The sequence below is a fragment of the Lampris incognitus genome, chromosome 16, assembly GCF_029633865.1.
Source record: "Lampris incognitus isolate fLamInc1 chromosome 16, fLamInc1.hap2, whole genome shotgun sequence".
Lineage (NCBI taxonomy): Eukaryota > Metazoa > Chordata > Actinopteri > Lampriformes > Lampridae > Lampris > Lampris incognitus.
Window position 1 is genome coordinate 39,944,553 of NC_079226.1, and position 24,824 is coordinate 39,969,376.

At 46.4% G+C, this 24,824-nt stretch overlaps 1 protein-coding gene across 4 annotated transcripts in view; it reads right to left on the minus strand.

Moving 5' to 3' along the window:
- Positions 1-24,824, minus strand: part of LOC130125941 (apoptosis-stimulating of p53 protein 1-like) — a 119,087-nt gene that overhangs the window by 16,814 nt on the left and 77,449 nt on the right. For 2 of the 4 annotated variants that reach the window (XR_008811699.1, XM_056295304.1), the window contains exons 6-17: positions 23,913-23,957; positions 20,208-20,328; positions 19,347-19,426; positions 17,778-17,945; positions 17,081-17,221; positions 15,101-15,296; positions 9,371-9,438; positions 7,847-8,054; positions 6,450-6,683; positions 4,529-4,762; positions 3,267-3,417; positions 3,052-3,089 (exon numbers count right to left, since the gene is read on the minus strand). Coding sequence is in view for 3 of the 4 variants with exons in the window: in XM_056295304.1 (XP_056151279.1) it covers positions 3,052-3,089; positions 3,267-3,417; positions 4,529-4,762; positions 6,450-6,683; positions 7,847-8,054; positions 9,371-9,438; positions 15,101-15,296; positions 17,081-17,221; positions 17,778-17,945; positions 19,347-19,426; positions 20,208-20,328; positions 23,913-23,957 (1,684 nt within the window). In the remaining variant the exon portion in view is untranslated. The remainder of the gene's footprint in view (positions 1-3,051; positions 3,090-3,266; positions 3,418-4,528; positions 4,763-6,449; positions 6,684-7,846; positions 8,055-9,370; positions 9,439-15,100; positions 15,297-17,080; positions 17,222-17,777; positions 17,946-19,346; positions 19,427-20,207; positions 20,329-23,912; positions 23,958-24,824) is intronic. The other 2 variants (XM_056295305.1, XM_056295306.1) reach the window with 2 other exon arrangements.

The following is a 24,824-nucleotide window of genomic DNA, read 5'->3' on the forward strand; positions in this document are numbered from 1 at the left end:
AACTTCAAAAATAGCCTTCCAATACCCCTCCGAGTTGGGACACAGCCAGAACATGTGAATCAATGTTGCATCTGCAGACTCATATAGTATATCTTAGCTAGTTCAGGTTTGGAGAGATGCACCCGGCGTACCGCTTTAAATTGAAACAGGGCGTGTCGATCACACATAGAGGAGTGAACTCTTTCCAAAATCTTGGCCCAAATTCCCTTATTGATTGTTGTTGGAAGGCCTTGTTCCCATGCATTTCTAATTCTAGACAAGGAAGGCCAGTCTTATTTAAAAATGAGCCCAAGGAATTGTCTGTAGGATTAGAGGATATGATGGCATCAATCATTTTGTTAGAGGGTTTATTGGGAAACTGTGGGATTGCGTCCTTAATATGCCTAACCTGCAAATATCTAAAAAAAAAAAGGGAACTGGGTATTTTTAATTTCTTTGACAACTGTTCAAAAGAGGCAATGTTTTTCTATTAAGAGGCCATTGAAACGTTTCATGCCCCTCTCATGCCACACACTGAATGCTGTGCCGTGTATTGAGGGTTGGAAGAGGTGGCTGGATGCCACTGGGCTAGAAAGGCACATATCTTGTAGGTTAATATGTTTTCTGAATTGTGAGTAGATTCTGAGTGATGGACTGACTACAGGGTTAGTATTGGACATGTTCATGTTAAAGGCATTGACATGCGGATTAAAGCTGGTAAGAAAACAGAGCCACAAAGACGTGTCATCACCTCTACCCGGGTTGGGCCATTTTTGTCTAGATGGGGATGTGTCCAGTACGATACACAGTGCAAGTTGGCTGCCCCGTCATAAAGTCGGAAATTTGGAAGGGTCATTCCTCCCATCACGTTTTGCTCTTTGCAGGTAGTCTTTTTGCAAACACGGTAGTTTGCCATTCCAGATATATTATTGAGTCTAACTTTTTGAAATAAGTACCGCGGACAAATAGACAAACACTGGAACAGGTACAAGTACCTTGGGAGCACAGTCATCAGGATTGCGTTAACTCTGCCTATAAGTGAGATGAGAAGTAGGGAGCAAGTAGCCAGATCCTGCTTGGTTTCTGCTCAATTTTCCAAAAGTTTGATTAAAAGGGTCTGTAAAGTTCTTTGTTACTGTAACTCCAACGTAGGTGAAGCTGTCCACAGTTGTTTTAAAAGGTAACCAGATGTTCCTTCTGTAACTGGGAGAAGAACTTGGTGGGTTGGGGGCCTTCAATCCCCCCAGGGAGGCCGACCAGTTGGACATTAATCTTCCGGCTCCTCCCCTCCAAGTCAGTTAGCTTGACCTTTAGCTTCTGGTTGTCAGCCTGTAACAAGCTACAGGAAGCCTCCACCTTCTTCGGCCTCTGGTGAAGAGACCCACAATGGACATCAGTCCATGTGATGGCTGGTAACAGTCCCTTGGAGTCTGTCCAGGTTCTCATTCAGTTCTTTTTGACTGATGTTTTAAACTCGGAGAGCAGAGCTGATCCAGCTAACTCAGAGTTGCTAACTAACGGTAGTGTCAGTTTCTGCTTTCTCACTCGGTTTAACAGGTTTGGGAGCCATTGTCAATAATAAAAAGTAAAAAGTGTTCAAAAATGTTACAAGTGTAATAAAGAGAGTCACCAAAAAATTGTTAAATAGATGAATACAGGTGGGTGTATTTAAAGATGAATATAGTGGGGGCTAGAGGTTAACATGTCTAAAGATAAAAGATAAGATGTGCTTTATTCATCTCCCCGGGGAAATTCCTCCCCTGCATTTAACCCATCCCCATACACACACTGGGAGCAGTAGGCAACCGCCATGCCGCATCTCTACTCCTTGTATATTCAAGTGGAAGTTCCCAATCAAAAATATAGTCTTATGGTGGATTATGCTACGATTAGCATGATTTATGAGAACAGCATGAAGGAACATGCCATGTTGAACCACATAACGACTGTATTCACACCCATTAAATGAGTTAGTGGTTCTCAGTCCAGTCTTCAGGTACCATTGGTACTGCTGGTTTTCTATTCTGCCGGACAGTTTATTCCATTTACCTGCGATGTCGGGTGTAAATTCTCCCAGGGCATTTCTCTCGAGTATGAACCCATGTTCTTTAAGAGTACTTGCATGACTAATTGGACTTGGGAGTACAAAGTCACAAAATCATAGCACGTAGGATGCTCAGTTTACAGTTTGAGATCAGAGGGACTTGCTGGTACTGTGTAATAACCCCAAGCTAGCGCGTCTACCTAGCTAGCTTGGGCTAGCGTTTTCCATCCATTAGCCATTATCCAAGCTGCTTATCCCAATTGGGGTCTCGGGCTATTTTCCTATCTTATTTTAATTTTTTTTTAATGTTTTAATTTATCTTTTGCGCTATTTTAAAAAAAATATTTAATATATATATACACACATATAATTTAATTGATTATTTATTTATTTTCCCCTTGGGCTATTATATTAATTGGACTAGCTTTTCACACTGCTCACCACAAATTTTCTCAGAAGTGAATTTGGTGGCAAAATAACAGTTGTACTACGAACATTGTAATAATCTCAGCCCACTGTGGGCTGTGCTTTCCTCTGATATTGATGTTAACATCAAAATTAATGCTGGGCTCTTTTGGTGTTTTTCAATAAGTGTACTTGTCTGTACTCTATCTTGTGTTCTTGTGAACTTGTGAAATGTCATCTGTCATATTTCAAGTACTGTCTCAAAAGCCAAGTGGATGGATCGAGAACACTTCCAGGCAGTTGAAGCGTTGTGTGACAAATGACCTTTTACGAATCCACATAGACAGAAATACAGACAAGTACACTTCTAGTGACACACCAAAGGAGTTTTTAGATCTGGCACAACATGTGAATGTGATTAGCTACCTGATAAGATAGAAAACCAGCTGTACTGATGGTACTTGAGGACTTATTTGAAAGCCAACGAAAGAAGTGTTTGTCCTGGATGTTAAAATAAAGACAACTGGAATGTGTAAACACTTTCATAGTGCAACAGAGGCCAACTGACTGCTGATCAGTCGTTCTACCCCAGAGAGGCATCGCTACATGCCCAGATGTCTTACCTGCCCCTCCTTCCATACCCCCAGCCAGTGTGTTGAACCTGAAGACCACAGGGGAACAGTCAGCATCAGCTTTAAAATGACAAGCTTGACTCCTAAAAAAACCTTGTGAGTTGTTTACATTTTACCATGGAGTAAAACACAAGTATTTGACGAAATAAACCAAAATAAAAAAATACAAATGTCAATCAATCATTCAGTTATTCAGCTGGCCGAACCTCTGGTAGAGAAGCTTCTGGATGTTGGGCCCTTGGGGACCCTCTGGTTCTGTGATGGAGCTGCGCTTCTTCAGGGGGCGCGGTGCATTGCTAAAGCGGCGGCGAAGTGCATCCAGGTCGGCATCATTCTGGTACCGCAGCGGGGAGTGGGCTGTGAGGGGGTGATAGTATGTTGAAAATGAAAAGTTAAGATATCTTCCTAAAATTCCGACGCTAACCTAAAAATGTGCTCAGTACAGCTCCGAAACATTACAGCGGCATAGTAGTGGAGGTAGTATTCAGATTGTTGACTTGTGTAAAAAAGCAAGTACCTTGACAAACAAGTACTCTAGTAAAAGTACCACATTGACATTTCTATTCAAACAAACGTATACACACTTCCTTTTAAATGTCTTTAATGATGTAAAAGCAAGAGCACTTGTCATATTCAGTGCCCTGATGACTTAGTGTGTACTGTAACTCTTATATATCTACAATATGAGTACAGGCGGTGTCATAGTAACTTACAAGGACATGGATGAAATGAATCATTGTTGAGCAATCCTAAATCACCAGTCCTTTGACTAATCCTGTCTCTGATTTTGTTTTTTAAATCTTATCTGTGCTCAAGATCTGACAATGCAAATCAAGTTCCATCCATCCATCCATCCTCCATTGTTTCATCCATTATCCAGACCGCTTATCCTGCTCTCAGGGTCGCAGGGATGCTGGAGCCTATCCCAGCAGTCATTGGGTGGCAGGAGGGGAGACACCCTGGACAGGCCACCAGGCCATCACTCAGGGCCCACACACACACACATTCACACCTAGGGACAGTTTAGTACGGCCGAGTCACCTGACCTACAGGTCTTTGGACTGTGGGAGGAAACCGGAGCACCTGGAGGAAACCCACGAAGACACGAGGAGAACATGCAAACTCCACACAGAGGACGACCCGGGACGACCCACCAAGGTTGGACTACCTGGGGCTCGAACCCAGGACCTTCTTGCTGTGAGGCGACCACACTAACCACCGTGCCACCGTGCCGCCCTTTGGTCGAGCGGTTAGCGATGTCTCCTTGCAACTGTCTTATGCAGTGGGTAAACAGTATAGGTGATTGCCCTGAAATGTTGTGGAGCGAAAGCCAAAAGCCTCTGAAATGTGATATGCTCAAGTCAGCACAGATACTTGAAAAATGTACTCCGGCACAGGAACGAAATATCTGTACTTCTTCACTGTCCACCAATGCAGTGGTGTGTTTGATTTAACTTGCAGTACCTACCTACGGGGGTGAGCTTGGTGGGGCTTAGGGGGCGAGGGATGTTGTCCACGCTGGGAGGTGGGAGGAGCTGCCGCTCGCTGCTCTCTCCTTCTCCAACTCGTCCTCCTCCAAACAACTCCCTGTCCGTGATGTCCTCCCCTCCTCCTCCTCCGCCGCCGCCCTCCCCTCCCACCTGGAGGAAAGGAACGGGGGAAGGAGAGGTGGAGGAGGTGGGGCGGACAGGCTTGCCATAAACTGGAGAGAGAAAGAGAGAGAGAGAGTCAAGTCAAGTGTATTTGTGTAGCCCAATATCGCAAATTACAAAGACCCCCGTATCGGGTGAGGAACAACTCCCTAAAAAAACCTTTAACAGGGAGAAAAAACAGGAAGCAACCTCAGGGAGCGCAACGGAGGAGGGATCTCTCTTCCAAGATGGACAACGTGCAACGATGTTGTGGTCACACCATTTACACAACATTGAAAGAGGATAACACAATTATAAAATTATAACTATATATATATAACTATATATATATATATAACTATATATATATATATATATATATATATATCAATACAGATACAGGAAAAAAAGTTGGGTAACACTTTAGTATGGGGAACATATTCTCAGTAAAAAAACTTAATTACTAGTGAATTAGTAATGATCAAGATGTCACGTTAGTATGGGGAACATATTCTAATTAAACAAAAACTTAATTACTAGTGAATTAGTAATGATCAAGATGTCACTTTGGTATGGGGAACATATTCTAAGTAACAAAAACTTAATTTACAGTAATTTAACACTATGAACACTTGTAGTTTTGTGTGTTGTTATGTAAGGACAGACCATATTCATTAAGTGTTAGTAAGGGAGAATAACTCTTCTTGTGGTACTACCACCTCATAAAGGCCATACTAAGCAAAGCATATTGAGATGGTACTACTAATAAGCAATAATTCTGAGGTTATAGAGGGACAACTCATAGTTAATGGCTTACTGGTTGTATAATAAGGCCATGCAGGATAAGTCATTAATGAGTACGTAATAATGACCAATTAAGAGCCAATATGTTGCTAATTTGCATGCTAATAAGCACCTAATTAATGGTGACTACGTTCCCCATACTAAAGTGTTACCAAAAGTTTTAATATCTATGTGTATATATATATATATATATATATATATTACATATATATCGATCTCAGAGAGAGAGAGAGAGCGAGAGAGAGAGGGAGAGAGAAAGTAAGAGATGAATCTAGGTCATACAGTCTTAAAGTTTAACAGAAACGTTGTTGATCTGAGCGGTGGCCACTGGAACATGTTACTGTGAGAGTAGATGTATACACCCAGTGGACAACACCTTATGTTACATGTTTCATGCATCAGCTGAAGGTACGGAGCCACTGAAAGGAAACTTCTGAAACTCTCTCCTTCACTAAACTGCTCAAACATGGCTGTATGACTTTAGACATGTGATCACAGCGCTGCCAAACGTACCGAGCTGTTCTTAATTTTTCACATGTGCTATGTTCAGGTGTGGTTGCAAACATTCAGTAATGAGTCTGCTGTCTATTTCTTTCTGTTGCAACGAGGCGGGGACCTGATGACCCAGGATACGCACACCAGCAGCACTGTGGACACACGTGTCCTGCAGAGAACCGGTCTGTGAATATCACCAGAGGAACGTTAGTCTGAAGTGGGTGGTTTTAGTAGGTGGCCCTTGTCTGGCTTGTTTATGTTGATCGACAGCAGCTGCAGAGCTCTGCCCTGTCATCCCTGTGTGTTTGTGTGTGTGTGTGTGTGTGTGAATGCGTGCAAGTCAGCAGTCCTAAATAACATACCCGTTACACTCATCTATGCTCTAATTTCAATCTTGGGTCATTTTTGTGTGAATGCCCCTTGGAGTCAACTAGATGAGGCCTGAGTGTGTGTGTGTACCTGCTTTGACAGAAATCCTATTGCTGAGTGACCCATAATTCTTAGTCTGGGGCTGATGAAGGTACATGCTGTAGATGGAGCTGCTGTTCATGGTGGCTGGTCCCTTCCTAGGGGACTGGGGCCTGGACGGGTGGTCGGGTACATAGGGACGCACGGCCACGGCGGGAGGGGGCTCGGGTCTGTCCGTCTGGGGGGAATGGGGAAGAGGGGAGGTCTGGGGTGTGGTGGTAGAACCTATGACACATAAAAAAGGGAAAATGTGAGCTGAACACAGAATATCCATCCATCCATCCATTATCCAAATCGCTTAGTATCTGAATTTGGGTCGCGGGGATGCTGCAGCCTATCCCAGAAGCCATTGGGCGGCAGGCGGGGAGACAGCACGAGTCCATCACAGGGCCGACACATTCATACCTAGGGACAATGTACGGTCAATTCACCTGACCTACATGTCTTTGGACCGTGGGGGGGAACCGGAGCACCCCCAGGAAACCAGGCAAACTCCACACAAAGGACGACCTGGGATGACCCCCAAGGTTGGACAACCCCGGGGTTCGAACCCAGGACCCTCTTGCTGTGAGGCAGCCGCACTCACCACAGTGCCACCGTGCCGCCCCACAGAATATCTATTTTGTAAAAATCAAAAAATGTCAATAATTATGTTTCAATTGCAAAAAGTTTCAATAATCACAAAAATTAATTAACAAATTAATATAATTAAACTAAAATTAATGAAATAAATAAATGTATATATAAAACAATGTAAAAATAATAATAAATAATTAAAAATTATATGATCATTAATAACAATTAATAATGTAGTAATTAGAAAACGGCTCCCCCGTAACCCTGAGAGCTGGATAAGAGGTCTAGATAATGGACGGATGGATGGAATGAAAAAAATTCAAATCTTTGGCGTCACTATAATTAAAGGATCGTATCTATGTTCTATTCTAATCAAGCACTTAGAAGTGACTTGTTCTCCAGTACAAAGTATCCTCTGTAATATATTTTAACAGTAGTGTTTCCGAAATGATGGGTGTTTCGTTTTAGACAGGGACGCACCGACACCACTTTTTCTCCGACCGAGTACAAGTACTTATATTTGGGTACCTGCTGGTATCAAGTACCAATATGAGTACGTTATAGTTCTCACAGTGACTGCGAGAACATGTTTTATTTTCATCACATGTTCCGCACATGCGGAAGAAGTGGCCTGAGGCAGCCGTGGGTAGAAAAACAGAGGAGGTAAACTAACTCCATTTTTATTTCCTCTGAGTGTCTATTTGGGAAAGAAATGGTCCTACATTGTCTCCTGCTTCTCAGACTATTCCCAGGTGGAAATGCCAACTGACCTACCACATGCAAAACCAAAAGAGGACCGGTCCCCGAATTACCTGGAGGGGGTGTAGGAGGGACGGAGATGCGCTGCTGTATTTGCTGGGAGGACGGTAACGGTGAAGAGGGGGAGGTCGAGGCCTTAACAGCACCTGCTCTGTGCCAGCCTAATGTGCCCGGGGCAGAGCGGGGCAGTGAGCTGGTGGCACAGTGATGCGCTGCAGCCTGGTGGGTGGCACTGGGATAGGTCCCATAAACGTGAGGAAGCTGAAGAGAGAAATAAGGGAGCTGAGTGACTAATGGTGAAGATGGCGGCATTATTCTTTCCTTAAAACCAAAGCTTACATAGTCCAGTGGTTCTCAGTCGGATGTTTTTACGCCAAGGGCATTCGGGTATGCATTTCAACCATTCAGCCACACCAGGAGCCTCACTTATCAATCGTTCGTACGTACAAATTTGCTCTTACAGACCCATGGGATGTTTTAGCCCTGAGGTTTGTCTGACAGGCCAGTGTAGAACCTGGCTAACCCCTGAATTTAGACACCAATTGGCTAACGCTGATGTCTTTGCAAGCCTGAGTGATTGCTTGCTGCAAGAGGTAGACAACAGATGTTAGGGGGACGGAATTACAGATGACCACGAGGCTTTGCCGCCACCTGTCCGACAACTCAAAGGGCTAAAAAATTCGATGGGCGTGTAAGAACAAATTTGTACGTACGAACGATTGATGAATGAGGCCCCGGGTGACTTCAGTGATTACGGGCACTTTTGTAAAACTGCAATCTCTAAGATTTTGTATTATTTTACGCATTTGAAATATGACAATGATGTGGACAATAAATCAATATTACAGTAGAACAGTGTTCCAACATAGCTGGACGTAGGGAGCCAGAGAGAAACAGACCTGTTGACACTGATTTTCCCTCACTACGAACAAGATGTAGCTGCCGGTGGGGCTCGTGTGCCATCAGCTCACCAGTAAATAGTCCACACCCTTGTAAAAAATGTGATCCTTGGACCGCGGTTAACACAGGCAGTGTAAACTTCATCACACTACGCCGTTCTACAGTTAAATGGATTGTCTGTCTGAAAGCAGCGTGGCCACACCGGTCTCGTGTTTCCATCTTTTCCCCTGCTGGACTTGTTTTCAACACGTACCTGTTCGCCACAGCACCAGTGTTCATCCTACCCGGCCCAAAACATTGAACAGTGGTATACAGAGACCGGAGAGCATCTCCAACCACGGTAAAGATGACAGTTAGTATTATGTAACCCGACTCCGTGGTCTAGATGGATAAAATAACGACTTATAAATGGGGAAATGTTACAGATTGCCAGCTTTAATCAGCAAGGGAGGGACTTGTAAGGGAAACGAGCTACCGCGGTGTTTGGTTGACGTAGAACCGCCAGACACGTGGTGGCACATGATTAAGAACCACTACGTCAAGCCCTGTCCTTGTTGTCTTACTTTATTTCTGCAAGCAAATTCCTAGACCCCCCCCTCCCCCCCAAGTATATCAGAATCAGAATACTTTATTCATCCCCGAGGGGAAATTGGGTAGTATGAAGTAGTAGCCAGTACCTGTTCTGGACTTGTGGTCCTCCACTCGGGCAGACCCTTACTGATACCGGGCCACGAAGATTCATTAGCTACACAGATGGGGAGGAAGGGGTACCAACAGAGGGAGGGCAGAAAGAGATTTAAAAATGGAAAGAGGCACAAAGGTTAAAGGTTAAAGGGGGAAAGGAATCAGAAAGAGGACTGGGATAGAGAGAGACAAAATCACTACCAACAAGCATGCACTTCATGGGAGGTTTGGTGAGAGGACCTGGTAGTGAAATTAAGCTGAAAAGAGAGGTCATGGAGACTCTTTGCAATATTCAGGCAGACAATTATTTCCCCCGGGTTTGGGCTAGTGGCATGATACAGATGCATTCAGCAGCTGCTGGTATGCCGTGGTGAGTTGAAACCCAGTTTGAAGTAGTAGTACAGCTTAGAGATGTTTAGCTTAAAGCATTTCAGTGGGCAGCAGTATACCCTTCTACTTGAAAGAAGAACATGTATTCAGTGATCATGGGGCATAAGAATCTATCACAGTCCTAATGCCCACTTTTCATCAGGTCAACCTTGACCCCCTGTTACCTATCACTAGCTAACAATCCAGATCCTGACGTTACCTTAAAACAGCTGGACAACGCTCCATTTCCTGACCAACCCCACCCTAACATAGACTAACGACTCTGGAACACTGAATTGACTTTTTTTACTTGACAAAAGGTTGCGTTTCAAATTAAATAAAGACTGCATACAGTAATAACACACTTTTTTTCTTTTGGTGTACCACAGTAACACCACGACAATCGTTTCCTAAGCATTACGGCAACTTGATAAATGTACACCAATGACTGAAACTCGGTGTCCAGACGCCATTTTACTTGTTGGTCCTCAATCATTTGGCCTACACAACATCACAGCCTGAGCCCCGTAACGACCTACAGTAATAACAATTAGCTAAGGAACTAACGAGGAGTCATGGTGGCCAGTAACCTTCAGTCAGTAAGCTGCTCTTGTGAGCTTCATTAGAAACCACCCAGGTGATCTCTGACCTCAGGAAGTAAACACTGCTAGCAGGAAGTAACTAGTTCAAACTGTTCCACGTGGAACAACTGCACTTGGCCAATTAACCCCACTCTTCTGAGCCGTCCCGGTCGCTGCTCCACCTCCTCTGCTGATCCGGGGAGGGCTGGCACTCGCCAGCTGCTTCTTTTCACCTGACAGTGAGGAGTTTCACCAGGGGGACGTAGCACGTGGGAGGATCACGCTATTCCCCCCCAGTTCCCCCTCCCTGAAGAGGCGCCCCGACCGACCAGAGGAGGCGCTAGTGCAGCGACCAGGACACACACCCACATCCGGCTTCCCACCCGCAGACACGGCCAATTGTGTGTGTTGGGACGCCTGACCAAGCCGGAGGTAACATGGGGATTCAAACCGGCGATCCCCTTGTTGGTAGGCAACGGAATAGACCGCTACGCCACCCGGACGCCCAATTTTTTTCAATTGTAACACCCATAAATATAACAAGGTGAATGAACGGACGGTGTGTGATATGGAGAAATAACGTAATTTCCTGTAGGTTTGCACCGGGGATGTCGAAATGCTGGAGGACTTTCCATGAATCAACAGGAACCATAAAGATCCAATTCACAGGGGGGGACTTTCGGCATTTCAGACCCTCTCTCTGCATGTGTCGTGAAGAAAACGGTACATATATATGACCTCCCTCTCTTCCCCTTCTTCCACATGCACACATATCAGAGGCAGCAAAGTTAGGCGAAGACTTCCTCTCATTCACCAGCAGACTATTTATAGCGATGAGCTGAAATTCCACTGTAACGCCGGTGCGGTGTGTAGATCGCATGAACGGCCTAACGTGTGTTGAACTGGGGCGCTCTTCGTTGGCGTTCTAGAACACGATAGGGAAGTGGAGATGGATACGTACGGCGGAGACCGGCTAGACTGGAAAGAGCCATTAGTGGTTATAGTAGGGTTCAGCCTAGTTCCTGCTTCCAGATTCTCGTAAAATGATAAACCGTAAGATTTTCACGTATAGACCCGATGGTGATACCATCTACTAACAAGTAGCAAAAATAGTGACAAAAGTAAAAGAAGTAACAAAAATAAGGCAGCCATACTAGTCAGGTAGCTGTACACTGCAAAGGTTATTATTACCCAAACAGACGTATCTATTCTACAGAGAAGTAAATTCTGCGGTGACACTCAAACACACAGTAGTGCTGTCTCTGACGTCCCTGAGCTTAAATGAGCCAAGATTTAATACACTGCGTGTAGGTGCTGTGCCTTTTTTTTAATTTTGATATTTATTTTTATACTCTATTGATCCCCGTAAGGAAATTCGGCAACACTTCAGTATGGGGAACATAAAAAAACTTAATTACTAGTGAATTAGTAATGATCAAGATGTCACTTTAGTATGGGGAACATATTCTAAGTAACAAAAACTTAATTACTAGTGAATTAGTAATGATCAAAATGTCACTTTAGTATGGGGAACATATTCTACGTAACAGAAACTTAATTACTAGTGAATTAGTAATGATCAAGATGTCACTTTAGTATGGGGAACATATTCTAAGTAAAAAAACTTAATTACTAGTGAATTAGCAATGATCAAGATGTCACTTTAGTATGGGGAACATATTCTACGTAACAGAAACTTAATTACTAGTGAATTAGTAATGATCAAGATGTCACTTTAGTATGGGGAACATATTCTAAGTAACAAAAACTTAATTTAGAGTAATTCAACACTATGAACACTTGTAGTTTTGTGTGTTGTTATGTAAGAACAGACCATATTCATTAAGTGTTAGTAAGGGAGAATACCTCTTCTTGTGGTACTACCACCTTATAAAGGCCATACTAAGCAAAGCATATTGAGATGGTACTACTAATAAGCAATACTTCTGAGGTTATAGAGGGACAACTCATAGTTAATGGCTTACTGGTTGTATAATAAGGCCATGCAGAATAAGGCATTAATGAGTACGTAATAATGACCAATTAAGAGCCAATATGTTGCTAATTTGCATGCTAATAAGCACCTAATTAATGGTGACTACGTTCCCCATACTAAAGTGTTACCGGAAATTCCTCTCTGCATTTAAGCCATCCTAGCTGTGTAGCTAGGAGCAGTGGGCAGCCGCCGTGCAGCACCCGGGGACCCAAACCAGTTGGTCTTGCCATGCCTTGGTCAGGGGCACGGACAGGAGTACTGACCCTAACATGCATGTCTTCTTGATGGTGGGGGGAACTGGAGCACCTGCAGAAACCCCACCACGGACACGGAGCGAACATGCCAACTCCACACAGAGGACGACCTGGGATGACCCCCCCCCCCCCCCAAGGTTGGACAAGCCCGGGGTTCGAACCCAGGAGGCAACAGCGCTAAGCACAGTGCCAGCATGCCACCCACTTTAGAGAGTATTTGACGGAGTAAATGTCCCGGTATATTACGTTAAGCTAGACAACCATTTGAAGCAGATGGTGAGCAAGTTGAAACTAATTTTTTTCTGAACTGTACGGTGGTTTGTAAGGCCTCGTTTGTGTTGAAAAGAGCAACGCTCGTGTTGTGAATGGAGGATGAAGCTCACAAGCTAAGCCACTTTAAATGTTAATAATGCTCTTGAATATACCATGTTAGCTTTAAGGATTATAACATTTGCACAGGGAATCTTAAACCTTTTCCACTCAGGACCCAAATAAGTTGTCACTGCAAGGATACGTGCTCACTAAAATATTGATGCTCCTGCCATGCTGGATCTGTTCATGTGGGAACCCCGCAGAAAAGGGCCTTGGGTCCAAACTGGCAGTTTAAGGAACCAGGGGCCTGTCTCACAAAGCTATTTAAGTGGGTTAGCGAGCTAACTTTGGGTTTCAGCGTGACCTTTAACCCTCATGACGGTGGCGCACTTTACCTGGTCATTGAACCTGCACTGGAACTGGTTCATCAAGGTGGAAACACACCAGACAACTGAAAGGCCAATGAACACCCCAATTTAGAATTGACAACTGTTATTTTTGGGGGGGGGGTTTCCCCCTTTTTCTCCCCAGTTGTATCCGGCCAATTACGCCACTTTTCTGAGCCATCCCGGTTGTTGTTCCACCTCCTCTGCCGAACCGGGGAGGGCTTTAGACTACCACATGCCTTCTTCGATACATGTGGAGTCGCCAGCCGCTTCTTTTCACCTGACAGTGAGGAGTTTCACCAGGGGGACGTAGCGCATGGGAGGATCACACTATCCCCCCCAGTTCCCCCCCCTGAACAGGCGCCCCAATCGACCGGAGGAGGCGCTAGTGCAGCGACCAGGACACATACCCACATCTGGCTTCCCACCCACAGACACGGCCAATTGTGTCTGTAGGGATGCCCGACCAAGCCGGAGGTAACACGGGGATTCGAACCGGCGATCCCCGTGTTGGTAGGCAACGGAATAGACTGCTACCCTAGCCGGACGCCCCCCTGGCCTTCCACTGTTAAGTCTTGTGTGGCCAGTAGATACTATGACTATGCTGAACGCCCTTCGTGAGACGAGCCCCAGGTCTTAGTCATCTATAACCAGTGGAACTCTCTCCCCCGCTCCCCGCAGGGACTCACTGTTGTTACTTTCGCCCTCCTGGGGGGACCGAAGCCCCTCCCCTTTCTCGGTGTGATCCGATAGGACGACGTCTAAATCTGAAACTTTCCATTGGCTGGGAGGCTTCCTCACGCCATTCCCCTGCTCCTCTGCATGGTGGCACACGCAACAGCAACAAAACGACAACACCAACAACCACAACAAACATCGATAGCAGCACCATCAGCGACATCGATAACAACACAAACAACAACAACATAATAACCACCACAATATCAACAACATCAACACAAACAACATCAACAGCAGCAATCCATGACCATGACAACAAAGAAGGGTAACATCCAATTTTGACATAAACAACAGCACCAACAAGCACAACCGCAACACCAACAATAGCCACAACACCACCACCACCGATAACAACAATGACATATAAGGGAAGGAGAAAAGGAAGCATGACAGACAGGAAGAGGAAATAAAAAGACAGGAAGTTAGAGTCCAACAAAATATTGAAAACATTAGTGCAGCTAGTAGTATAAAAGTACAACAAAACAATTTGACGATGACTCTTTTCTACAACGTCAAGACTAACAAAGAGGTGTGGTGTGCTATAATGAGTATACAAGGACATAAAGCGTGTCTAAGCATATATGTGTGAATGCAAATACTTTTACCAGTAAAAAATATCTCCGATAACCCACTCTGTCTCGAGACACGAGCTCAGCACAGGGTTTCCAGTTAGAACCAGCTCACCCCGTTTGTTTTTTCACACATATCTATCAGGAAAAATCAAGAGATGAAGCTTTGAAAGGCTGAATGTGAGACAAAAGGCTTCTGAGATGAAGAAGTCAGAGATCATCATTCAGAAGCCCTGATCTTTCGCAGAGCTCTTTAAAGACATAACAGTCAGTGAAACCTTACAAAATATGAATCAAACTGAACTGAAATGAAAGTGACAGATTTGATTTTGACCGATAGAAACGTGTGAGAAAAGAGCGGAGAAGCTCACACAGAGTCTTCAACAAAAGGCTTTGTATGAGCTTGCTGAGGTTAGGCCACCTCACGAGGCAGTCCCAGCACGGCCTCTGCCCAGCATCTGTCGAGGACGACAGCACATTCTGCTAGCCTGCAGCACCCGACAGTATCGGCCTACCTGACTGGGAGCAGATGTGGCTCAGTGGGGTGGCTTTCAGCGAGGGGTCAGAGGGCAGGGGGAACCCTGTCTCCTGCCTCCCCCCGGTGGGGACCTGGATGTAGGGACAGACAGCCGCCACACGCCCTGAAACACCGCTGCTGGAGTGGGGGGAGGACTGCGGGCAGGGGGGGCCCCCTCCATTCATACGACTCAACTAGAAGGAGAGAGAAAGCAACAAAGTAAATCCCAGCGGTACAGAGGGAGAGCAAAAACAGATATTCTACGTGAAGACCGTACAAACTTGATTTTCTGTTTCACGGATGCCTTGCTTCAATTTTGTCACGTCTGGGAGAAAAAAAAAATCCCTATCATGAATTCTGCCTTGATGGATTCCAGTCATAGACCGTATAAAAAGATAGACGTAGTGCCTGTGACGCTACCCACTGGTTTCTGAAGGGGCATTTTGAAGGACAAAAGTTTGGCTTTAAGCTGGTCACAAGTCAGAATGAGATTAAATTCAGGATTCTGAGAGTCACATAACGCCAACCAATATTCCACATGTGGCTCTAATACTCTTCTTCGGGGCCACAATGTTGAGGTAAATATGATCATATACATATATATATTTAAGACTGTTTGACTTGGAAAAATAAAAGTCTCCTTTCACAACATTCGTTATGCTTCACAACTCAAATACAGGTTTATCTGACTTCAATGTTTTGCTTTTAGTTAAAAAAAAAGAAGTTAAACAAGGTGTTTTCTGTGAAATCCGTCAATACAGTATATTAACAAAGCCAATGCTGAGTGACTGAATTAATTGACTCCTACAGCATTCACAGGATGTCATCACATCTGCCCTGGTTTCTGTGGGAAAGAGCAGAGGAAACTAAACTAGACTCCTGTCTCTCTTTCAAGTGGGCTAACATACTTGCTTCGTGGGTTTGGATTAGCATTCATCCTCATCTCAGTGGTGCCGTAATGACATTTCATATATTTCACATTGTGGGGGTGTCCGGGTGGCGTGGTGGTCTATTCTGTTGCCTACCAACACAGGGATCGGTGGTTCGAATCCCCGTGTTACCTCCGGCTTGGTCCGGCGTCCCTACAGACACAATTGGCCGTGTCTGTGAGTGGGAAGCCAGATGTGGGTATGTGTTCTGGTCGCTGCACTAGCGCCTCCTCTGGTCAACCGGGGCGCCTGTTCGGGGGTGAGGGAACTGGTGGTGTAGCGTGATCCTCCCTTGCGCTACGTCCCCCTGGTGAAACTCTTCACTGTCAGGTGAAAAGAAGCGGCTGGTGACTCCACATGTATCGTAGGAGGCACGTGGCAGTCTGCAGCCCTCCCCGGATCGGCAGAGGGGGGGGGGGAGCAGCGACCGGGACGGCTCGGAAGAGCGGGGTAATCGGCCGGGTTCAATTGGGGGGGAAATGTCTGGACACTGCAACTACAACGACCCTCCCCAGACAACGCCGACTGTTGTGCTCCCTCTTCTATTCTACATCACAGGCGTTATCAAGCCCCCCGAAAAGAGTTTCTCCCACAATGCGGGGGGTCGAATGTAAATTCCTTATCTAACATAACGGGACAAATATTCCGTATCGGTATTTGTTTTTCCTTGGATCTAAGGAAAGTAGGGAACTTTTAAGGACTAAGGCCTTTGACTTTTAAGGACTGGCTCTCACCTGGTGTTGTCTGTGACCATGTACAAGTTGTTATATAAGTCAAAGTAATCCTAGATTCCTTATAGCTGGGGCCTTACATTTCAGGAATTAATCTTCATCATCATCATCATGTCCCGAACTTCAGATGGAAAACTCCATGTCACGTTTTTCAGAGCGCCATTCCAACCCCCAAATGGAGTGTGAATATGTGCATTTCAGTGTTAGTAGAGGTTGACGGATCACAAACTCATGCTGAGGCGTGTGTGTAACTCTGTGTGTGTGTGTGTGTGTGTGTGTGTGTGTGTGTGTGTGTGTGTGTGTGTGTGTCTGTCGTGCCTCTGCTCTCTTCCTGTGGAGCCGTTCTCTGAGGTCTCCTATGCGTTTGTCCATCACCGACACCTGGGAATTCCTCTTGTTTAGCAAATCCTTGTTCTGGGCCAGCTTACTGCTCTGCTCCAGATTGTGACGGTTTCGAGTCTAGGTGGAGACAGGAGAGAGAAAATGAGACAGGGGACGCCAGAGGGGAGCAACTTGACTTTGAGACGGTGGCGGGTTCATTTACGGGGTGAGAAGTGCTGAGAACTTTAGCCGAGTATCTTTCATCTCATCCTCAGCCGCTGCCCCGGGGTGGGGTCACGGTGGCAGCAAGCTAAGTCGGGCACTCCACACCTCCCTCTCCCCAGCAACGCCCTCCACCTCCTCCTGGGGGAGCCCAAGGCGTTCCCAGGCCAGATTGGACATGTAGTCCCTCCAGCGAGTTCTGGGTCTACCCCGGGATCTCCTCCCAGTTGGACGTGCCCGGTAAACCTCCAAAGGAAGGCGCCCAGGAGGCGTCCTGATCAGATGCCCGAACCACCTCAACTGGCTCCTTTCGACAAGAAGGAGCAGCGGCTCTAATCCGAGCTCCCTCCGGATGTCTGAGCTCCTCCCCCTACCTCTAGTTGAGTATCTATGTGTGCTTATCTGTAACGATACAGGGCAAATCGACTGTGAGTGAGTTTGACTGCGGCTGCTGTGAATTTGCATGACTGACCTGCAGTTCCTGGTACAGTTTGCGCAGCTCCAGAGCGGCGGGGCCGGAGAGGGGCGTCCCCTCCTGACCCGTCGGAGTGCCCTGCGATCCACCGGGGGTCTCTTGTTTTGATGCGACGGCATGCAAATGAAGACGGCCCCTCCTCAAATCCTCCAACTGCTGAGTCAGCTGCTCAGTCAAAAAGAAAAAAAAACACACACACAATTACAACTTCATCTAAAAAGCTTCCACAAATACACACACACTGACTACATCAGTGGAAACCAGTTAAATTCCGCCACCTAGTTTAATGTACATCTGAGATGTGCGTATTTAGTCTGTACTAATTTTCAATAATATTTTTTAAATTGTGTTGTATACAGCGTGTGGCTTATTTTGCTGAATGTCAATATCTCATCTCATCTCATCTCATCTCATCTCAACTCATCTCAACTCATCTCATCTCATCTCATCTCATCTCATCTCATCTCAACTCATCTCATCTCATCTCATCTCAGCTCATCTCATCTCATCTCATCTCATCTCATCTCATCTCAACTCAGCTCATCTCATCTCATCTCAACTCATCTCATCTCAACTCATCTCAACTCATCTCATCTCAACTCATCTCATCTCATCTCAACTCATCTCATCTCATCTCAACTCATCTCATCTCAACTCATCTCATCTCAACTCATCTCATCTCATCTCAACTCATCTCATCTCATCTCATCTCATCTCATCTCGTCATCAACCGCATCTCCGGGGTCAGGTCACGGTGGCAGCAAGCTAAGTAGGGCACTCCAGACGTCCCTCTCCCCAGCAACGCCCTCCAGCTCCTCCTGGGGGATCCCAAGGCATTCCCAGGCCAAACTGGACATGTAGTCCCCCCAGCGAGTTCTGGGTCTACCCCGGGGTCTCCTCCCAATTGGCCGTCCGTGCCCGGTAAACCTCCAAAGGAAGGCACCCAGGAGGTACCCTAATCAGATGCCCGAACCACCTCAACTGGCTCCTCTAAGGCTGAGCCCAGACCCCCTACAGAAGAAACTCATTTCAGCCGCTTGTATCCGCCATCTCCCCCTTTCGGTCACCACCCAAAGCTCATGACCATAGGTGAGGGTTGGAACGAAGACTGACTGGTAAATTGAGAGCTTTGCCTTCCAGCTCAGCTCCCTCTTCACCACAACGGTCCGGTACAACGTCCACATTACTACTGATGCTGCACCAATCTGCCTGTCAATCTCCTGCTCCGTCCTGCCCTCACTCGTGAACAAGACCCCGAGATACTTGAACTCCTTCACTTGAGGCAGCATGTGAATGTCAAATCAGTTTCATACACGTGACGTCTAAGCAGCGCTTCTTGGATCCTTCTGCAGGGAGACCAACAGCGTGAGAAGCCATTTTAGGGGGGCATTTAACAACTAGTCCACACAGAGGACGACCCCCAAGGCTGGACTACCCCGGAGCTCGAACCCTGGACCGCCTTGCTGTGAGGCGACCACGCTAACCACTGCGCCACCCACATGAAAAGACATACAAAAGGAAAGGGTCATGCAGTTTCGATCTGGTGCCTGAAGCCCTCCCGGGTACCTGGTCGACTCTTAGTACAGCAGACTGCAGCTCGGCATGCTTCTCCTGGAACAGACTGCTGACATGATCTATCTCTGCAGCTACAGAGAGAGAGAGAAGAAGAAGAAGAAGAAGAGAAACGGAGAGGCAGATAGAAAGAAAAGACATTATTATATTACTGGACTAATTCAAAGAGATGTCCATATCCAATAAACATGACACACAGTTTGTTTTTTTCCTTTGGATTCCCCCCCCCCCTTTTTCACCCCAATTGTACTTGGACGATTACCCCACACCTCCGAACCATCCCGGTCTCTGCTCCACCCCGTCTGCCCATCCGGGGAGGGCTGCAGACTACCACATGCCTCCTCCCATACATGTGGAGTCACCAGCCGCTTCTTCTCACCTGACGCTGAGGAGTTTCACCAGGGGGACGTAGCGCGTGGGAGGATCACGCTTTCCCCCCCCAGTTCCCCCTCCCCCCCGAAGAGGCGCCCCGACTGATCAGAGGAGGCGCTAGTTCGGTGACCAGGACACATACCCACCGGCAGACACGGCCAGTTGTGTCTGTAGGGACGCCCAACCAAGCCGGAGGTACCACGGGGATTCGAACCAGCGATCCCCGTGTTGGAGGGCAATGAAGTAGACCACTAGACTACCCGGATGCCCGACATTCACAGTTAGCACTATTTCAGCTGTTCCCATCCAGAGGTCAGGTGTTTCTGAGTGTCTGCTGTGTGTGTGTGTGTGTGTATATATGTGTGTGTGTGTGTGTGTGTGTGTGTGTGTGTGTGTGTGTGTATATGTGTGTGTGTGTGTGTGTGTGTGTGTGTGTCTTGATAAGGAGGTTACACAGTACATTCCAGGTGTTTTCACACTCACAGAGGTTCCCGTTAATCAGTTTGCTGTAGTCGACCTGTCCTCTCATGGCTCGAATCTTCTTCAGCTTGGCCTCCTGGCTCTCCACCCTCTCCTTCAGGCGCTGCAGCTTCTCAGCCTCAGACTGACAGAATCGAGAGCGGAAAGGTTCGAAAGGGTAAAGCGATGAAGACCTGTATTCATTCTACAATGATAATGTATCACAACCTTGTTAGATGATGTGGTAACTGGTGGTGTTACCACATCATCTCCGCTTCATCCCACAACCCCTCAGAAAACACACCTTCTTTTAAGCAATGACGCGAACTAATCCAGAATGAATCCTCCATTTCAAATACACCTCACTCATTCCAACACTCATCAGATTGACATGTTGTGGACTATAACGGTCGATATCATTCAGTCATCCTCAGCCGCTTCTCCGGGGTGGGGTCGTGGTGGCAGCAAGCTAAGTAGGGCACTCCAGACGACCCCCTCCCCAGCAACGCCCTCCAGCTCCTCCTGGGGGATCCCAAGGCCTTCCCAGGCCAGACTGGACACGTAGTCCCTCCAGCGAGTTCTGGGTCTACCCCGGGGTCTCCTCCCAGTTGGACGTGCCCGGTAAACCTCCAAAGGAAGGCGCCCAGGAGGCGTCCTGATCAGATGCCCGAACCACCTCAATTCATACAGGCAGACTACAGGCAGACCGAGGGACACCTAGTTCATACAGGCAGAATGAGGGACACCTAGTTCATACAGGCAGAATGAGGGACACCTAGTTCATACAGGCAGACTGAAGGACACCTAGTTCATACAGGCAGAATGAGGGACACCTAGTTCATACAGGCAGACTGAAGGACACCTAGTTCATACAGGCAGACTGAGGGACACCTAGTTCATACAGGCAGAATGAGGGACACCTAGTTCATACAGGCAGACTGAGGGACACCTAGTTCATACGGGCAGACTGAAGGACACCTAGTTCATACGGGCAGAATGAGGGACACCTAGTTCATACAGGCAGAATGAGGGACACCTAGTTCATACAGGCAGACTGAGGGACACCTAGTTCATACAGGCATAATGAGGGATACCTAGTTCATACAGGCAGAATGAGGGACACCTAGTTCATACAGGCAGACTGAAGGACACCTAGTTCATACAGGCAGACTGAGGGACACCTAGTTCATACGGGCAGACTGAAGGACACCTAGTTCATACAGGCAGAATGAGGGACACCTAGTTCATACAGGCAGAATGAGGGACACCTAGTTCATACGGGCAGACTGAAGGACACCTAGTTCATACAGGCAGACTGAGGGACACCTAGTTCATACAGGCAGACTGAGGGACACCTAGTTCATACAGGCAGACTGAGGGACACCTAGTTCATACAGGCATAATGAGGGATACCTAGTTCATACGGGCAGACTGAGGGACACCTAGTTCATACAGGCAGAATGAGGGACACCTAGTTCATACGGGCAGACTGAGGGACACCTAGTTCATACGGGCAGAATGAGGGACACCTAGTTCATACAGGCAGACTGAGGGACACCTAGTTCATACAGGCAGACTGAGGGACACCTAGTTCATACAGGCAGAATGAGGGACACCTAGTTCATACAGGCAGACTGAGGGACACCTAGTTCATACAGGCAGAATGAGGGACACCTAGTTCATACAGGCAGACTGAGGGACACCTAGTTCATACAGGCAGAATGAGGGACACCTAGTTCATACAGGCAGAATGAGGGACACCTAGTTCATACAGGCAGAATGAGGGACACCTAGTTCATACGGGCAGACTGAGGGACAAGGCTGAGAGCAGCAAAAAGATGGAAACCGCGGAGAATGGGAGACAGAATGCTAATCTAGCTGATATGATCAACCCCATGTTGACAGATAATAGAGAACATTTCAGAACACACACACACACACACACACACACACACACACACACACACACACACACACACACACACACACACACACACACACACACACACACTCACACACACAACTGTGTGGAAGACACTCCGTCTGGTAGCTGCTCTATCTGAGCAGACTTCCTTGTTTCTCTTCTGTGCTTATTCGGATCCTTCACCCCTTAAACTGCCCCATATGGACTATACAGGAAGTAAATGTTGGGTCTGCTGGGTGCCACAACACAGCCGCTGGGCGGTCTTACAGTGTTAGGTGTTCTGGTGTGGTTCTAGCTGTTGATGCGATGCATCTGGTCCACTCATTTTACTCTTTTTTTTTTAAAATTTTGAGATACTTTATTGGTCCCCGTGGGCGGCCGCCGTGCAGCACCCGGGGACCGACTCCAGTTCGTCTTGCCAGTCAGGGGCACAGACAGGAGTACTGACCCTAACATGCAGTCTTCCAAGCTGTCCCGGTCTCTGCTCCACCCCCCTCTGCTGATCCGGGGAGGGCTGCAGACTACCACACGCCTCCTCCCATACATGTGGAGTCGCCAGCCGCTTCTTTTCACCTGACAGTGAGGAGTTTCACCAGGGGGACGTAGCGCGTGGGAGGATCACGCTATTCCCCAGAGGAGGCGCTAGTGCGGCGACCAGCACACATACCCACATCCGCCTTCCCACCTGCGGACACGGCCAGTTGTGTCTGTAGGGATGCCCGACCAAGCCGGAGGCAACACGGGGATTCGATCAGCCGATCGCAACAGAATGGACCACTACACTACCTGGACGCCCCCCAGCACGCATGTCTTTTTGATGGTGGGAGGAAACCGGAGCACCCAGACGCCACGGGGAGAACATGCAAACGCCACACAGAAAGGACCCGGGGTCACCCTCTGCGTGGAGTATGCATGTTCTCCCCGTGTCTGTGGTGGGTTTTCTCCAGGTGCTCCGGTTTCCTCCCAACATCAAAAACACTTAAAAAACAAATAAGAAAAAATCAAAACCAAAAAAAATTTGGTGAGGATAGATTAATCAGTTGTTAATTTTTATAAAAGTCAAACACTGTAAAGCAGGCTAGGGGGCAGTAGTCCCTCTACACTGTCATGGACATGTTGGGTCCAGTGGGGATCTGGTTTCTGGAGTCTGGAGGTAATAAGTACACTGGACAACGAAGACTCGGCATCCTGAACACTTCTGGGTGTATTTTATGGATTTCGGGCTGCTGATCATGAAAATCACCTTAAAACGTTCCTATCACGTCCCGTTTTGTAGATACTATAACCTATTTTTGTGATTTCCCATCATATTTTAAGTCCACCAGCATATTGGCCACAAATTGGCACTGATGAAAAGACAGGAGGTGGAGCTGGAGGTGGCAGAGATGAAGATGATAAGATTTTCACTGGGAGTGATGAAGAAGGACAGGATTAGGAACGAGTATATTAGAGGGACAGCTCAGGTTGGACGGTTTGGAGACAAAGCAAGAGAGGCAAGATGGAGATGGTTTGGACATGTGTGGAGGAGAGATGCTGGGTATATTGGGAGAAGGATGCTGAATATGGAGCTGCCAGGGAAGAGGAGAAGAGGAAGGCCAAAGAGGAGGTTTATGGATGTGGTGAGGGAGGACATGCAGGTGGCTGGTGTGACAGAGGAAGATGCAGAGGACAGGAAGAGATGGAAACGGATGATCCGCTGTGGCGCCCCCTAATGGGAGCAGCCGAAAGTAGTAAGTGTAGTAGTTGTAGCTGTTGAATGAAACAGAAACTATAAACAAAATATTCCTACTGAGACATTTGTGTACCTGATTAGATTTGCCTCCATGCTGGAGATACCTCAGTCTCTGTTCCTAGAAAGGAGAGGAGAACGATGTTAGTAATGTTAGTGATGAAACGTGCACAGCCACGTACACATACACAACATACATGCATACATACACATACACACATAGATACATACAGTAAATCACATGCAAGCTGCAGGCCTGTAAGTGAGTTACAAATGTATGGCAGGATGAATAAAACGCCATCGGCTCATAAGATAGCAATAAAATCCTAACAGCATAAATAAAACACAGTAAATGTCATAGTAGAATACGCAACAACCTGTGAAGAAAACTCTGGGTCATATTGACTCAGCACTCATCTCAAGCCAGGACAGAGGTACCAGTATAATAGCAGTATAACACGAGTATAATATCACTATTACACCAGTATAAGCTCGGTATAGTACCGGTATACTACCAGTATAACATCAGCATAATACCAGTATAATACTAGTATAATATCAGCATAATACCAGTATAATATCAGTATCGTACCAGTATCGTACCAGTATAATGTCAGTATAGTAACAGTATAAGACCAGTATAATGTCGGCATAATACCAGTATATCAGTATAATACCAGTATAATATCAGTGTAATACCAGTATAATGTCAGTATAGTACCAGTATAAGACCAGTATAATGTCGGTATACCAGTATATCAGTATAATACCAGTATAAAACAATTATAACATCAGTATAATACCAGTATTATACCGGTATTATACCAGTATAATACCAGTATTATACCAGTATAATAACAGTATTATACCAGAACTATGCCAATATAATACCAATACTGGTATTATACTAGCACTATGCTAGTGTAATACCAGTATAATATCAACATCGTGCTGGTATAATATCAGTATAAAGCCAGTATCAAAACAG